At 46.2% G+C, this 17,321-nt stretch overlaps 1 protein-coding gene across 2 annotated transcripts in view; it reads right to left on the bottom strand.

The window, feature by feature from the left end:
- Positions 1-17,321, bottom strand: part of KRAS (KRAS proto-oncogene, GTPase) — a 229,606-nt gene that overhangs the window by 93,926 nt on the left and 118,359 nt on the right. For both annotated transcript variants that reach the window (XM_069628481.1, XM_069628480.1), the window contains exon 4: positions 10,045-10,204. In XM_069628481.1, coding sequence (XP_069484582.1) covers positions 10,045-10,204 — 160 coding nt within the window. The remainder of the gene's footprint in view (positions 1-10,044; positions 10,205-17,321) is intronic.

Raw genomic sequence — 17,321 nt, 5'->3', positions numbered from 1 at the left:
TCGGCTCAGCTCTTCCCTCGTCGGATTCTTGGTCCTGTGGCGACTTCTGAAGTCCCAGTCCCCAAAGCCCTGCTTTTATGCAGCAAACCCCCATTCACCCAGCCTAGCTGTCACTCAAACATGCTAAGTGGTGAGCCGGGCGGCTCACCACTTGGGCCAATCAGGACGGAGTGCGACTTGAGTTACCAAGGTAACTCAGTCCAGGGTGCCTAAATCCCCCTCCACCCCTCCTAAGTACCCCAGACAGAGTGGCACCACTTTGGAGGGCTTCTGTGGAGAAGCCCGCCAAAAGTGGAACAAAGGGCTCCACTTTGGGTCAGAGTTACAGAGGCGAACACCAACGCCATTTTAGAATCAAGTTTTGGCAAAAAGTCCCAACCGGAGTTATAAAAATAAATATATAAACCGGCGGTATGTTTAAGGCTACCGTAAATAAATAATTAAATGTGTTAGCCTAAAACAATGGGAAATCCCATAGGGAAATATTCGCGGTCGAATATAAAAAGTAGTTTCCACTGCCACCAGCCAAAACTCGATCAGGGGGGACGGAGACGTGCCCCCTCGACTAACAGACCCTGGGGCAATCGAATTGCCCCAGCCAGTACGTCCACAATATGATGGTTTGTACTGGTTCTGTTCAGGATTCAAGACTAGCAAAGTCTTTGGTGACTTTACATGCCCTGGGAGACAGTAGTCAGTCCCAGGGTATGGAGTCTATGTTGGGGAGTCCCTAGGACACCCCTGGGTCACGGCACAGAGGGTGCTGTGTAACCCACATCACAAAAATACATGAGGCCCTATGGAGTAAAAGACCCCATAGCCCATTCAACACAAGGTTTAACCAAGATAACACAGTTCAACATGTCCAAGAGTGAGGGTAAAAGAGTCTCACTCTTGGCAGGAGAAAAAATTAAACCCCAGAAATCCAGCAAAGCTGCTGGGGGACTCACTAGGTAGGGAAATTCAGCCTAAACAGAGAATTCTCCCTAACACTCGCCCCCCCCAGACTAAGGGACAGGAGGATTTAATCCACTCCTGGATGAACCTCATACCTCTAGTCGATGATATACATCCTAGAGAGTCCATCAGCATTTTGATGGTGACACCCTGACCTGTGCTCAATGGTGAACTCAAAGGTTTTCTTTTGTAAGCTAACGGACCTACAGACCCTTTGAGGAACATCAGTCTTTTTGTTATAGGGGATCTGGTTGACCAGTCCCTCAGAAGTTGGTACAACTTCTGAACCTATGTTAGGCTTTTTCAAGGGGTCCTTATAAAGGATTCCCTTAGATCTAGAGGGGCCTCCAAGGTTCCTCACCACCTCTCTTGTGGGAGCAGGTTGGGTCTTAGGCCTCTTGGTTGGAGGGGTTGGGGTTAGGCAATGTACCTGCTTCCCCTTCCTCTTAGATCTACCCTTACCTATTTTAGGAGTTCCCCCCCTAATATTAGGATTTGAGTTGGGGTCTTCAGTAGAAGGTCCAACAGTCTGAAGGTTTTTGGCCTTAGACTTTTCTTTTCTGGTTTTCCACCAGCACTGAGAATTACCAGTTCTCTCGGGTCCAGATAGGGGCCTAGTTGGTCTATCCACCTCTTCCTCAGAAGCAGGGGGAGTCAGAGACTCTGAGACTAGGGGAACAATGATGGAGCTTGGTTGGGGCGCCCATGTTCCTAGCATACTATCCTGAAATGTGCCTGGGTTAGAGGTCAACTTACTAACACCAGGGCTTGTAGTGGGGTTCTCAGTAGAGGGTCCCACAGGCTTAGAAGGGTCCTTCAAGGTAGCCTGTCTAGCCAATTTGGTTAAGTTCTGCTTCTCCATACTGGGAGGCCTGGGGGTATGTGACACTACTCCTAGAGTTCTTAGGTCATTCCCTAACAGGACCTTCCCAGGTACCTCAGTCTGAACACTGACAGGGATCCTCACTGTCATGTTGTTACACTGAATGAGGGCTGGTAGAATAGGAACCATTTGGGCAGGGCCTCCAGACATTTTAGTGGGACCTTTGGGTGCTTTGGCCACATCCTCAGGTTGAAAGAAGCTTTCATCCACTACTGTTCTGCTGGCCCCAGTGTCTCTCCTGGCAGGAGTATCCTGGCCATTGACAAGAACACTGTCCACATAATACACCTTAGAGTTAACAGGTAGGGAGTTATACACAACCCTATTCTGGGGACTAACCAGACCCATAGGCTCTAAGTTTACAGTTGCTTGAAGACCCAAGGGTTCTTCAGCAAAGAGTTCAAAGTGGGCACTAGCCATCTGTACTTCATCCTCAGGAGTGAAGGCTAAGGAGACTGTGCTGATCCCTGCAGGTTTACCCTTGCACTTGGGATCTCCTTTGATATGGTCAGTACCCTGACAGACATAGCATTGTCCAAATGCTCTCTGGAAGGGTGGCTTGTTCTGACCTCCTTCTGGCTTGTGGCCAGAAGGTACAGTAGCCTGACTAGGTTTCCCATGTGGCTTACCCTGGTTATTTTGTGGGTTGGGGCCCTCTTTGGGATAGGAATTATTAGAATTCTCTTTGGAGTCTTTTTTAGGCTGTTTCTCCCCATCCTTCTTCTGAGTTACCCCAGAATCCTTGTGAGTGGCCCTGTTGGCAACCCACAAGTCAGCAGCCTTAGCTAGTCTCCGGGAATCTAATTCCCTGGAATCAGCCAAGTGTTGTCTGAGCTCAGGAGAGCAGGCATCATAAATAGTCTCCAACATAAACAAATTCTTCATACCTTCATAAGTGTTCACCTTGTAACCCTTAATCCATCCCTCTAAGTTTTTCAAACATTCATTCACCCAGGTAGCCCAAGGGGTACCATCATGCTTTTTGAGGCTCCTAAACCTCTTAAGATACTGGGAAGGGGTCTTCCCAAACCTAGCTATCAAAGCTAGTTTCACACATTCATAGTCCTTCCTATCCTCCTCCCCCATCTCCATTACCACATCAGTTGCAACAGGGGGAAGCCTAGAGAACAACCAGGTGAGTAAGTCATTTCCTGTGATGTTCTGGAGCCCATGATTATATTCAAACAGAGACAACCAATCCAACACATCCAACTTAGGCTCATACATACCAACCAATTCTTTAGGCATCCGGGGTCTTTTAGGACTGGAACTTCTAGAGGAGCCAGAGAGAGAAACATTCTCAACAGATAATTTCTTCATTTCTAAGTCATACTTGAGCTCCATTTCCCTTAGCCTTAGTTCTTTGTCAGTTTGAGCATTAAGTTTCTTATACTCCAATTCTAGCTTCATTTTCTCCAGTTCAAAGTACTGAGGACTAAATGTGGGACCTGGTAAAGGTCCAGTAGGTACAGCAGGTAGAGCAGGCAGAGGCCTAGGGGGGACAGTTACAACAGCCTCACCCTCCTCTTCTGACTCTTCCTCAGAAACATCAACATTTTGCTCCATGTTAACTTCAACACTGTCATCTACAGTCGCTGGAGTGGTAGGTTCCTCTGAACCATCACCCAGACTTTGGTTAGCTAACAATCTTTCAATCAGCTCCATTTTCTTGCCCTTAGTCAGGAGATCCTTATGTTTACAGAGCACTCTTAAACAATCAGCAGTTTTGGCTGCAAGGGACTCTTGACTATAGCTTTCTATAACTGACATGTTAGAGGTTTTACTTTTTCAGTGCTAAGCTTTGTGGTTAGTTGCACTAAGGTATCTAAAGCACAATAAAATGTATACTCAATACAAATCCCACCGCTGCCACCAGTGTTAGGCAGAAACCTGTGCAGTTCCCTTGGGGAACACTGCAAAAGATTTAAGACTACAGGTAGAGCAGTAAACCCCTTTGGTAGCAGTCTGTACCACCCAGATTTACCTGGTAGCTGTGGCTGAGCAGTCAGACTTCTCTCAAGAAGAGTTAGGCAGTATGTAAAGTATACACAATATGTACCAAAACACAATAGCACAAGCAAACACTGACCAGAGCTTGGTTTCAAAAGTATATAGTTATTTATTTAAAATACACATAAGTTAAAAACACTCTAGCAAAAATATAGTAAAAGCACTTCAACACAGTTATAATGAAAGTAGATTCAATCCTTTCTCCTATCTAGACAACTCTAGGTAAAACACCACTTAATTAAAACAGAGGTGAGTGCTTAACGTTAGATGACACTCTAGTAGTTTCCAAGAAAGGGAGAGAAAAAGCAGAAATGGGTTAGACACACCACTCTAAGGTCCAGAGCACTTGCAATAGGCTTACAGAAGAATAAAGTCACAGGTGAGCAAAAGTCACTAGGCAGGGCCCACTCTTAGAGTAGCCGGAGCGAAAATGTGCCCAAGATCACACTGTTAGTTAGAGATTCAAAGTCTTGCAAAGAGTCAAAAAGAGGTTAGAGTGGCTCAGAAAGTTTAGCCAAAGTGTCCCAGGCACTCCCAGGTTCGAAAGCCGGGGACTAAATCTACCCCGTACAGTCGGTAGCAAGGGAAGCCAGGCAGAACACAGTACCTTAAGCGGAAAGGATCCTCCAGCGGTGGCAGTTGTTCCAGGCAGTGGCAGCAGGGCTCGACGTCGGTCAGGGGAGAAGAAGTTCTCGCTGAAGAGCAGAAGAAGAGGGTCGTTGCACTGCCCGGGAAGAAACCAGCCGCGGAGTCCTCCGGTTAAAGGGTTGGTGCCGACTTTCGCGGTATGGGGGTAAAGTGTGGTATTCCGGTTGCCGGGGTGCTTGGCACAGGCAAGGCGGCCACGAGATACCTCAAAGAACGGAAAGAAGGCGAAAACTGGTTGTCCCCACCAGTCAAGGGAAGGAGCCACTCCGTTAAGAGTTCTCCTCGGTCGTCGGGAAAAAGTGGTGAGACGGTTCAGCAGGGCTCCACCGGGTGGTGTCGTCGAAGCAGGTCGGCTCAGCTCTTCCCTCGTCGGATTCTTGGTCCTGTGGCGACTTCTGAAGTCCCAGTCCCCAAAGCCCTGCTTTTATGCAGCAAACCCCCATTCACCCAGCCTAGCTGTCACTCAAACATGCTAAGTGGTGAGCCGGGCGGCTCACCACTTGGGCCAATCAGGACGGAGTGCGACTTGAGTTACCAAGGTAACTCAGTCCAGGGTGCCTAAATCCCCCTCCACCCCTCCTAAGTACCCCAGACAGAGTGGCACCACTTTGGAGGGCTTCTGTGGAGAAGCCCGCCAAAAGTGGAACAAAGGGCTCCACTTTGGGTCAGAGTTACAGAGGCGAACACCAACGCCATTTTAGAATCAAGTTTTGGCAAAAAGTCCCAACCGGAGTTATAAAAATAAATATATAAACCGGCGGTATGTTTAAGGCTACCGTAAATAAATAATTAAATGTGTTAGCCTAAAACAATGGGAAATCCCATAGGGAAATATTCGCGGTCGAATATAAAAAGTAGTTTCCACTGCCACCAGCCAAAACTCGATCAGGGGGGACGGAGACGTGCCCCCTCGACTAACAGACCCTGGGGCAATCGAATTGCCCCAGCCAGTACGTCCACAATATGATGGTTTGTACTGGTTCTGTTCAGGATTCAAGACTAGCAAAGTCTTTGGTGACTTTACATGCCCTGGGAGACAGTAGTCAGTCCCAGGGTATGGAGTCTATGTTGGGGAGTCCCTAGGACACCCCTGGGTCACGGCACAGAGGGTGCTGTGTAACCCACATCACAAAAATACATGAGGCCCTATGGAGTAAAAGACCCCATAGCCCATTCAACACAAGGTTTAACCAAGATAACACAGTTCAACATGTCCAAGAGTGAGGGTAAAAGAGTCTCACTCTTGGCAGGAGAAAAAATTAAACCCCAGAAATCCAGCAAAGCTGCTGGGGGACTCACTAGGTAGGGAAATTCAGCCTAAACAGAGAATTCTCCCTAACAGGCATAAAATATCTTTACTTATGGCCAAAACAGAGTGAAAAATAACTAACAGGTAATACTATCACACAACACTAAGATACATATATAGTCACTGGTTTAGGGCAAAATACAGATTAAACCCCTGAAAATAAAGCAACAGATTAGTACTTGCACTAAGGGTCCGCAAAGAATAATCCCTAACTTCAGGAGGTCCAACCGTAAATTGTCTGGGACCTTATGCCAAAAAGTTCAGCAAACTTTCATACAGTTCTTTAGAGCTGGAAAAAAATGAAGGTAGGGTCTATGGGGTCCAGTTAACAGTTCCACGTGTCAGAGGACAAGTTAGTTAATCTAACTAATAATTGTGTTCTTAACTTTCCAAGTGCTTGTGTGAACAAGTTAGGGCAAAGCCAAAGATGAGTAAAAGTTAGAAAACTTTTTGGGGGCAGGTAAGAATCGCTATAACTCACCCCTGTACTGCAATTCTTCATGAGATTTGGCATGTCGGTAGAAGGTCTGAGGTCGCTTTTCCTGCTGTCAGCATGAGCCCTTGATCCCCAGGGGTTGCAGGTGCAAGCAGCTCTCCAGTCGGTGTTTGATGCAGGTGCAGGGATTCTCAGTGGAAGAATGCAGCAAAACCCAATGCAGGTCCCCTCTCAGGACAGGAATGGACGAAGGTAAGCAGTTTTGGACGACTGCCACTGATGTACGGCGACGCAAAGGGACTCACTTGCTACGGTCAGACTTTCCCTCCCATCTCGGGTCCTCCTGATGCTAGGACCATGAGATCTCGCAGAGTTAAATCTTGCAGTGCAAGCCGAGTATCCACTCCCACCCCCCCCCCCCCGCCACCCAAGTTTCAAGCGTCAAAGCAGAACGCCAACAGCACTGTAGCAGCCCAAACTCAGAGCTGGTCAGCCACATGGCAGCCCTGGGGCATTTCCCAAGGCTGGTCTTTGTAGGACTCTGAGCTAATGTCGAGAACGGATGTTCCCTCCACTCTTAAGGGTCCCAGCGCCTTCGTAGGATTGCTGCTGGAGATCACCTTCAAGACAGGGCTCTCCAAGGACAGCAGCAGAAGTTGGTGCCAAGCCTTCTTCCGACGGGTCTCCGGTTTCCGCACAGGTCTTGCAGCTGGACAGGAGTCTTGTCTCCAGAGTGGGTGCGGGGGTTCTCTCCTTATCCTAAAAGCCAGGTAAGGGCAGCGCAAACATGCCCTCCAACAGCTTTTGCTTTCCCGGCCACTAAGTCCATATAATAATTATCCTGGCCTCTCAGAGGCTAAAAGACAAGATGGCCTAAGGACAAGCAAAAAATATCATGGCATGGCCATGTTTGACCAGTAGCCACAGTTAGTAGCCAAACGCGGTAAGGTTCAAATGAAAAGTACCAGAAAAGTGTGAAAAGTCACTGCTGCCACAAGCTTATCCTTTTAGCACACCTAGTGTAACCAAAAATCCTCTTAATACACGTCTAGGGTAAAACAAAAAGTGTACCCCATTGTACTGCAATGGAAGATAAGATGCCTTGTACAATGATAAAAAGTTACCACAAGTTACTAAAAGTAGTAACCAAGTAATAAGACTAAGGGAAACAATGTTTCCCAGTACTGAGAGCCAGAAGGACATGTCGGTTTCCCCATAACATATGAGCAAATCACTGGGTATTTAAACGGAAGGCTTCAAGGCACTGTGCAAAGAGCAGGTCAGATACAAATATAAAAAGTTTAGTGGGTCCATAGAATGGAAGGAAAGGTGCAGTAAAGTGAAGTCTTTCCTAATTAACTAGTGTTACTCCAACAGGATTACTTTCAAAATATATTAGAAAAACGGTGAGATGAGGAATGAAGCACAAAAGCAGCACCAACACAACACTATGCCAATACATGGCCCCTCTAAAACTCGAACTTCTCATCTAAGATAGCGCCCAAAAAGTGACAGTTTGGACATGCTCCTCTGAACAAACTGAAGAAATGTGAAAGCAAGAACATCAGGGCCTTGCAAACAAAGTAAGAATAATTCAAAAGTGCACAGTACAGTTATATATCTAGTATCGAATCCAGCACCTTTAAGCAGCCTCTTTGCAGATATTGTTGCCCTATTTTTCCTTTGCAGAGTCCAAAGTTATATGTCGATAATCAATGCCCCAAGCTATCTCTGCTCTTACTGTACTTGTTAGGTTGTTCAAAGAAAGAACACGCATTTTCATCTTTGCAACCAGACAATGATCTTGTGCTAAGAGGGTCAAATAAGAGGACATTGAAACGTCAAGCTCCAAGCACAAGACACCATTTTTGGGCGAACGCTCATGATGTTCTAGCCACAATGAGCAGCAAAAAATAAAAAAAAACAACTAATTTAAACACAATTTTCTTCAAAACGGGGACACAACCATTGGATCAGTCAATGGATAAGTGGACTCCAAAAAGCTCAATTACGCTTGTTTTCTAGGATGCCATGTCTGGTAGATGGAAGATGTACTCTAGCTCCACAGTAGGCTCCAAATGTCCATGAATTAAGAGGCATCATACGCCTAGCCACAGGTAGCCTTCCGGTTCAAAGACAAATCTTAAATGATGTAAAAAGTGGAAAAGCATCACACCTCATTCGTAAGGCAATCTGTTGATCAGGTCTACAACTCTGAAAAGAGCTGCACGCCTCCACTGCGCTCCCACTACCCAGACGAAACAAGAAGAATGCAAAACTGCTGACAAATTGCTTCTCGCACACGGTTGAAAGATTAAAGTTCCTAGGAAGCACTATTGCCGTGTGTAAAATATCAAAGGAACACTTTTCAGAACACTGGGCACCTTGACTGGTCTGAGCGCGCCGAAGTGTACCGACATGCCAAATGAGCAGTCAATGAATAACATTTAGAAAGGACCATTTATACCAGGAGCATAACTGGTCAATTTGGACCAGGAGCTACTGTGCAGGGTCACCAGAGGGATGTGCGATAGTATTGTGCAATGACTGAAGGCTGTATCCCACTATACCTGAAGATACTCTCAAAGGTCTCAGTTGCAATACAACGAGCGGCCCTGCCCCCAGACTGTATGTCTGGGGATCATGCATAGTTGACACGTAATATACTTCAGCAGCAGGACCTATGCATTTGGGGGGTTGTAAAGCATACTGCAGTGAGAGCTCGCAGAGAGAGCACTTTCCTTACAAAACCAGCAATTTAAAACATCCCTGTAGAAATGTAGGAAAAAGCTTCCAGAAAACAGACAGATTATGCTCAGGAGAATCACTTAGGAATACAACATCAAAAAGCAATTCTAGCCAGAAAGAAAGTACGTAAGTGGGAAGGAAAGTCACATGACAAGAGGCGGACCCAACTTTAAAGAAATCCTCTGCGTGGGGCACAGTAACAGCTTAGTATATGGAAGTTAAGATTTAAAAAGGAAGCTGAAGCCACAATGGTATCCTCCCTAAACAAACCAAAAATAGTACCAGAATGGCTGTGCAGGGCATAACCTGTCCAACCATAAAACTAAAAAAGGCCAAAGTCTGATATCTAAGGAAGCCTCGGTTTCATATAAAAAGGCAAGTCAGGTGTTTGTTATTTTCATGCTCCACCCTTCGAAAGAGTTTAAATTGTGAAAATGGCACATGATGGAAAATTCTGCACTCGCACCCGAGGTGTGACCGCTTTTCCATCATGTCCTCTTTATACTACTCTGTGTAGTGCATGCACATAATCTAATTGCTGGACTGTGGAAGTGGGTTCAACCTCTGCATTAGTACACTGCACACCTACCAAAAGGCTGGGAGCAAAACTCATCCAAAATGGTTAGAAGCTGTATGGAAAGGCTAATACAAGGCAACTTCCCAAACGAGACAAGGGAATTGTGCTTAAGTGCCACCTTGCCTTTTATACAAACCATAGAAGAGTACTGAGAACCCGAACAAACGTATCAATCTGCCAGCAACTTCACAGGAGCAAGGGTACCAAAAGCCAGAAAGGGTTGCATGTACCTTTAAAAGAAATCCATGGCTTTTTGACTCACGAGTCCAGACAATGCTGAAATGGAAGGGGCCCACACGTCAAAGTGTAGAGGTCACTAGATACGCCCCACCCCCTTGCACAATTGGATTGATTTTAAAATGACATGGGGGAAAATGTGGTTTGGAAGGAATCCTGTACAATTGCGGATAAGATTAATTAATTTTGCAAAGCTGTTAATTTATGAAGATTTGTTTTGTTCTTGAAATTGCACTCACCTGTCTTGTCTTTGCAGAGGTTTCGATGAAAGGGATTCCATAGCTTCGTGCCAAGTCCTGAGCTTGCTTTGTATCTACTGTCCTCGATGGTAAGTCACATTTGTTGCCAACTAAGACCATAGGAACATCTTCAGAATCTTTAACCCGCTTGATTTGTTCCCTTAAAAAGATAAATATAATATTGAATATCATTTATTTTTACATTTATAGTAGCACACTAAACCCTGGGGCATTAAGGCACTAGTTGCAGAACAGACAGGTAAAAGCATGAGGCTAAGAATGGTTGAAAATGGAAAGGCAGAGAAGGTCAAATCCGAAGTTCAATGCTAGTTGAAAAGCCACGTTTTGAAATGCTAATCATAATATTTTTTTTTCTAATCTAGTACAGGAAAATGTTTTGATCCAATTGTTTTTTTGCATGTAGAAAAGACAGAAATAAATGTAGGACAACCCCCCATAATGCCTCCTTAATCCCCCACTGAGTTGCTGCATCATATTTACATACAATAGGCACATAAATCAGACCATTCCAATGTCCGCAATCTGGTAGGGTACATCAGCTGTTGGCAATCTTCAGTTGCTTGCATCAGGAAAGCAGTCTAGATTCGGGGTGTACCGAACTTCAGCTTCGAATAAGCAATCAGCGAATTTCGGCTAAAAAAAAAAAAAAAAAAAAAAAAAAAAAAAAAAAAAAAAGCTATCCAGCTCCAGCTGACCTGGGTGTGACAGACTATCCCCAAAGTGACGTGTAGTGTACCCAAAATCCCTCACGCGTCGAGACCATTGCTTTGCTAACCATTCCTGCAGTGGGCACAGGCGCACTTGTGGAGACAAGTGGATGCATGAGGCCATCATCCCGAGCAAGCTCATTGCTTTGCATACAATTATCTAGCAACTGGCCTTGTAGTGAGGTACTTGCAACAGCATGTTTTTTGTATTCTTGTTTGACGGGAATGCCAGCTCCTCTTGCCTTTAGAAATGCTCCAAGAAATTGTTTCATTTGGCTTGGGACTAGATTTTTCATTGATGGAGAAACCCACGTTGAAAAGAAAGTCTATTGTCTTTTGTGTATTTTGTTTTCTAATTTGAGGATATTCCCCAGTGATTAGCCAGTCGTCCAGATAAGGGTATACAGGGATTGACTCTGCGCAGGTGCGCTGCCACTACTGCGAGCACCTTGGTGAATACTCTTGGCGCTGAGGCGATGCCGAAGGGGAGTACCTTGAACTGGTAGTGAACTCCCGCTATCTTGAACCGCAGATATTTCCTGTGCGCCGAAGCATTGAAATATGAAAGTATGCATCTTTCATACCCAATGTTGCCATGTAGCCCCCCACTCACCCCCGTTTTATGAGAGGATTACCCCTTGAAGCATGGTCATGCGCAACTTTTGGGGCTTGACATTTGTTCGTAGATCTAGTACTGGGCACATAGAAAGGTCTTTCTTTGTCACAAGGAAGTGCGTTGAATAAATACCCCCGTTTACCGGATTTGCTGGGACGATCTCTATGGCGTCTTCTCAGCAGCGTCTTAACTTCCAACTGTATGCGTCGCTTTTCTGGCATCTTCTTTGTGCCTTGGTGGGCGCTTGGGTGGCTTTTCTAACACAATACCCGCCTACCACAGTGGACAACATGCACTTGTCTGATGTTATCCTCTCCCAAGCATGGGTGAAGTGTGAAATTCGACCTCCTACTGGAGTGGCATTCTATAACAGTGGGATAAACCGAGTGGCAGACTTGCAGTCCCCCAGAATGTACCCCACAAAGTCCTTGTCTACCTGTGCCTCTTGGGTGTCAAATACTAAAGTGTTGTGCAGCAGCAGCAGCTCATTGCATTGTAGTTGGTTGTATATGGGAGAATCTGCTACAGGCTGGTCATGGTGGTTATGCGACTGGATGACGTAGATGATATCGTCGTATTGGTCCTTACTGTATAGGTCCCCTTGAGAGCCTCTGTCTTGTGACCCTGAGAGATCCACACCATACATGTCCTGAGAGGAGTCTTGGTAGGTAGAGGCCGGGGGGCCTAGGGCAGAAGTGCTAGGCTGTGGGTCAACATAAGGTCTTTTGGCAGGGGGTGGATGTTGGAGTCCTTGGCGGTCAGGCATCTCTAGGGGATGTTAATTCCTCTGGATGCTGGTCTATGAAGTCAACAAAGCTCGACATCCTTTTTATAAGTGTGTTAAATTGTTCAGGGGTATAGTCACATGCAGAAGAGAACCCAGAAATGTTAGGGGTGGCTTGGGAGGGTGCCTGGTCTTTGAGATGCATAGCCCCCAAGAGTTTGTCTACAGGGGAAGAACAACATAACCTGAATGCTTTTGGAGGAGAAAAGGCGAGGATTGCGACTTTCTCAGCGACTTGTTTTCAACAGGAACGTGTGGTTTAATTTACTAGCATTTTCAGCATATGTTTAGGGGACGCAGATGTGCCTTTTACGGCCTGTTATTCGCCACGCGGAAGGAGGGCTTTTTTGTGCGATGTGAGCTAACCAACTTTGGGTGCCGGTTTCAGAGGCCAGTTGTGAGGCGAAAGCAATGTCCCAAAGGACAGGGAAGATCTAGAACTGAACTGTCTTTCTACTAACAACCAATCACTGGTCTCGGGGTCATACTGCCCCCATCCAATGATTGCCCTTCTCGCTAGTTGGTGATGTACAATGGGGCCTGTTCCAGGAAGGCCTCAGAGGACCCATAACCCACGCGACCACACCTGCTGGTAGTCATCACTGAGGGTAGACGGGTGACCCATAATATTTTAAAGGACCCATTAGACACTGTTGAAACGGTGGGACACACTGGCACGAGTGACTCTTCTAAAGAGACACGCCTGGCTAAAAAAATGCAGGCTTCAAGCCGGAGACTCGGGTCTCCATGATAAATAAGCTCATAGAAGAATCAAACTTCTCCAGCATGGGATCTGGCATGGATTCACATACTCATGAATATTCCCAGTCAGGTTGAGAATCCTCGGTAAAGAAAAAATCAGTTTGTTTCACTTCTGAACTGTCTTTCTCTTAACAACCAATCACTGGGTCATATTGCCCCCAGCCAATGACTGCCCTCTACCCAAGCCTCCCCTCTGGCAGCCATATTCAGATTTTAACCGCACGTTCAAGTGTTGGGAGTCCTCGTGCTACAGCTCTCAAGCTTTTACTGCATTTGCGATTTATCTAAGAGTTTGCTCTTATTTTTTCGGTCAATCGAGCCTCAAGCTCCATCGATCCTGCATCCGACTAACGGGGACCCGTTTTTTTGTAACTTTCTACGCCCTTCAAGGGCGATTTTTCGTCCAGTTACCTTCTTGGAGGATTCCAGAAGATTCTTGGAGGCCTATAACATGGCTGAAGATAGAGGCGACTCGACGCCTCTGTTCAGGATTTGCCATAGCAAGAGCCCCTTCGACCAGAGCGATCTCTGCAACTACGGCGTTCCTGTCTGGTGTGCCCCTGCTGGACATCTGCAGGGCTGCTACGTAGAGGCCGACACCTTCACGAGATTATACTGCGTCGACCGGGATTCCACGGAGGAGTCCAGAGTCGGCCAAGCAATGCTGCACAACCTGTTCGCTTGAAGGTGAGCCTGGTGCAGGGGTTCCACTGGCATGCTGAGTAACGTTGCCTGGGTCTCAAGCTAGAAGCCAGGTTGGCAAAGCAAAGCATGGTGCTTAGAGTGGTTCCTTCCGCAAGAATACGTCCCGCGTTATCTGCAGCGTCAAGGTTGTTCTTCAGCAAGCTGCTGGCAGTGGCATTGCCTTCTGCTGCTACTAGAGCAAGTTTAGATTTTAATGGCTCTGGACCGGAGTTGATGAGGGCCGTAACTTTGTCCCATTTATGGAAGTCATAGCTCGCCAACAGTGTGGAATTGTTGGCGATCCTAGTTTGAAACGCTGCCGAAGTTGCAACTTTCCTCCCCATGGTATAGAGCTTCTTGCTCTCTGTCTGGGGGAGCTTCTGAAGAGGGTAGTAGTGTACCTGCCCTCTTCCGAATCCGGTTTATGCTGTACCCTGATATACAAGGGATCAGATGTCACCAGGCGGAATAGTTTTTCTATCTGCAGGTTTTTACTGCTCTGGTTTGATTGGGCGTCTCCAGTGAAGGTTGGATTCTTTTTTGTACCGACTTCAAGATGGGGATGAACTGGGTAGCAGCTTTTTTGTCTCCAAGGATATCTTTGTCAAAATCTTTGTCTTGCCGAGACTCCTAAGTGCTCAGTTGCTTTGATTAATAGGTCATTGAATAAGGGCCGATTATCTACTAGAGAATCAGGGACTGGAGAATCTTGTTGAATTGGAGAAGGCCTAGTATACACTTCTGCCTCATCACCACCATCATCAACATCATAGTATTGATATTCCTCCTGATTCCTCCCCCCAAAGATATTTGCAAAAAAAGTCATTCTGGACATCACCCTATCTAGGTCCTCTGCTGACCATAGAGCTGAGCTGGAGATGATCCCCGGGTAGGGTAAGGCAGGGACTTGGGGTGTAGGAGTGGGTAGGCCTTTATTTATTAAGGCCTCACTTAAGGAACCCTCTTCTCTTTCCTGTGGGACAGTTACAACAGGGTAGACTTGTCCCTAAGAGACTTGCCTTTGATCTTATGAGACTTGTCTCCATGATCAGAGCTTTTTGAGTAGGACTTGAGTAGGCTTAAACAGTCCTTCTGGGTCATGTTATTTTAGCCATGGTGAGATAACCCTGTGTTTTTGGATTTTCCAGCTGGTTTCAACGCAATACGTCAAGTTTCGGCATTGGAGGGAACATCTGCGTCGTCTGTCGACATTCGGTCGAATTAGTTTTATGGGCAGCATCCTTTGTTTCATGGGGCAATCGGGACCTTGAGTGCCCAGAAGACAGGGAATCTACTGATCTCCCCCAGACGCCGAATCTGGCTGTTTGGTCAGCAGTGCCAACGCAGGGTGTGTGCTTAGTGTGGGAAGAGGAAGTGCTCTTGCCGCCGGGTGTCGTCCCCACAAAAGAGCCGCTGGCCTCTCTTCTAGGGTCGGGGGCTTGCACTTGGGAACTTTGATGTTCTTCTTCCTCTTCGCCCACGCCGTCCGAAAAAGACGCCTCGGCCTGGATGGCGTGATGGGCCCAGAATTTGGTTCTGCGATCTCCAAGAGTCTTCGGTTTAAAGACCTTGCAAGCTCGACAGTGCCCTTCATCGTAGTCACGGTTCAGACACAGGCTGCACACTGTGTTGGCCGATCCACAGACATTTTTATTACATGTGGTGCAGAATTTAAAGGGCGTCTTATCCATGTCTGGGAAAGGCAGCTGGGCGATAATGGGAAAGGGTGGGAAAATGCATTGTACTATGACCGCCCACCAGTCTTCCTATTGTATGGGCCTAGGCCCGGTGGGCCTTACAAGGCTGAAAGGGTCAGTCGAAACCTGACTTCGTACAACGGTGTTGTCTTGTCTCTTGTTTTGTCCACCGCGTCAATGAATGACTGTCGGAAAGGAAAAGGACAGAAAGAGTTAACTATATTAAAATTTTCATAATCAAATGGCGTCAGCCGAAATGGAATGGAAAAAAAAAACAATCTGAGGGACCTCGACGCGTGAAGGACCATGGGTACAGTGGACTGTCACACTAGGGATAGTATTCCTGGCACACCCCGTCGACGTCCCTTTCAGTTTCAAAAACAACTAATACTCTGCAGCTTTCACTATATGTCAGCCTATGCATAGCATGTGATCTAAGCAGATTCCACAAGCCACAAACATATATATAGGATACATTACTCACTGTAATAGTCGAGGTTACTCAGATTGTTTTATTTCTGACATGAGGTAGCATGAAGTGTAGCGCAAGTACAAATGTTATTAAGCAGATAAGAGTAGATAAAGCCAGAAAACATCTATGCATCTTCTACTCCAGTAGGGGAGGAAGGGTGGGCACAAGTGAATCTAACCAGATATAAGCATCATAAATACAATTACGGTGAGATGTATGCCCTTCTGAGGCTTGTGGATCTGCTTATATATGCATATATTAGTGAGCAGTCTCTGGAGAAGGTGTTGGGGTGTGAGCCGGTACAGCAGCAAATATATTGTTTTAGCACAGTTTGTCCCACCTGTGAATCTGCTTTAGAATGTGTGTCAATGCAGTAATGCGGAGTAAGAGTATGCATAGAACTCCATGTAGATGCTTTGCAAATTGCGTCCAGCTGGGCATTTGCAATAAAGGTCTAAGAAGCTCCTTTACCCCTGGTACAGTGAGCTCTTGGTTTGTTTGATAGTAGCAGAGCAGTATGCATTTCACTATCCATCTGGAGATCACGTTTCAAAAAACGCCATCACCTTCCCTGCCAGGTGCTATGGAGACCTACAGTTGGTCTGTTTTACGTCACAGTTTTGTCTTGTTTACATAGTAACAAACCGCTTTCCAAACATCTAGTGTATGGAAGTTTTTCTCAGCTGCGTTTGAAGGGTTTTAGGGTTTTGAAAAAAAGCGGATCAATATGGAACTTGGATATTAACTTAGGTGAAAACCTAGGCTGTCTTCCTAGTACCAACTTGTTTTTGTTGATAGCAAAGAAAGGGGCTCGCACTGACAAAGCTTGTAGTTCACTGACTATTCTTATGGAGGTGATGGACACCAGAAAAGCCGTTTTATATGTTGGGTGTTTGAGGTCGAATTTGTGAATAGGCTCAAAAGGGAGGACCTATGAGCTCTGAGAGCACCACATTCAGATCCTGGAGGTGGGTTTGAATTTGGGGGGGTTGGAGGGGAATGCGGGTAAAGCCTTTTTACTCCTTCCATGAATGCCCATACAACAGGGACTTTCCACCAGGACACCTTGCTTTGAGAAGTGCTTTACATGGATAGAGCCACTAGGTGAACTTTGAGTTGAATACTAGGCCGGAGTCTAGTAAGTGGAGCATGTAGTGAAGAATGTGTGATGGAGTACATTCAATAGGGTTTATATCTTTAAACCGACATATTACAAATCTTTTCCATTTGTTATAGTAACAGTGCCTGGTGTTTTGTTTATGCGCCTCCTTGAAGATTTCCATACACCCTTTAGGTAGTTTTAAATCCCCAAATTCTAGGACTTCAGGAGCCAAGCTGCCAAGTTCATAGATTGAGCCCGTGGGTGTAATGTTGCCCCCTGCACCCTATGTTGGGTGAGCATGTTGTAGGGGCACAGGCGTTTGATTGGATCGCACATCGCCAGTTTGGCAGATGCGGAAACCAAGGTGGTCTTGCCCACATAGGAGCAACCAGGATTAAGAGTCACTTGTTCCTGGTGCATTTTGTTCATTAT

Source organism: Ambystoma mexicanum, chromosome 12, assembly GCF_040938575.1.
Source record: "Ambystoma mexicanum isolate Mex_15411 chromosome 12, UKY_AmexF1_1, whole genome shotgun sequence".
In the NCBI taxonomy this organism is placed as follows: Eukaryota; Metazoa; Chordata; class Amphibia; order Caudata; family Ambystomatidae; genus Ambystoma; species Ambystoma mexicanum.
Note: the sequence above shows the minus strand (reverse complement) of the source record. Positions and strands in the feature narration are given on the sequence as shown.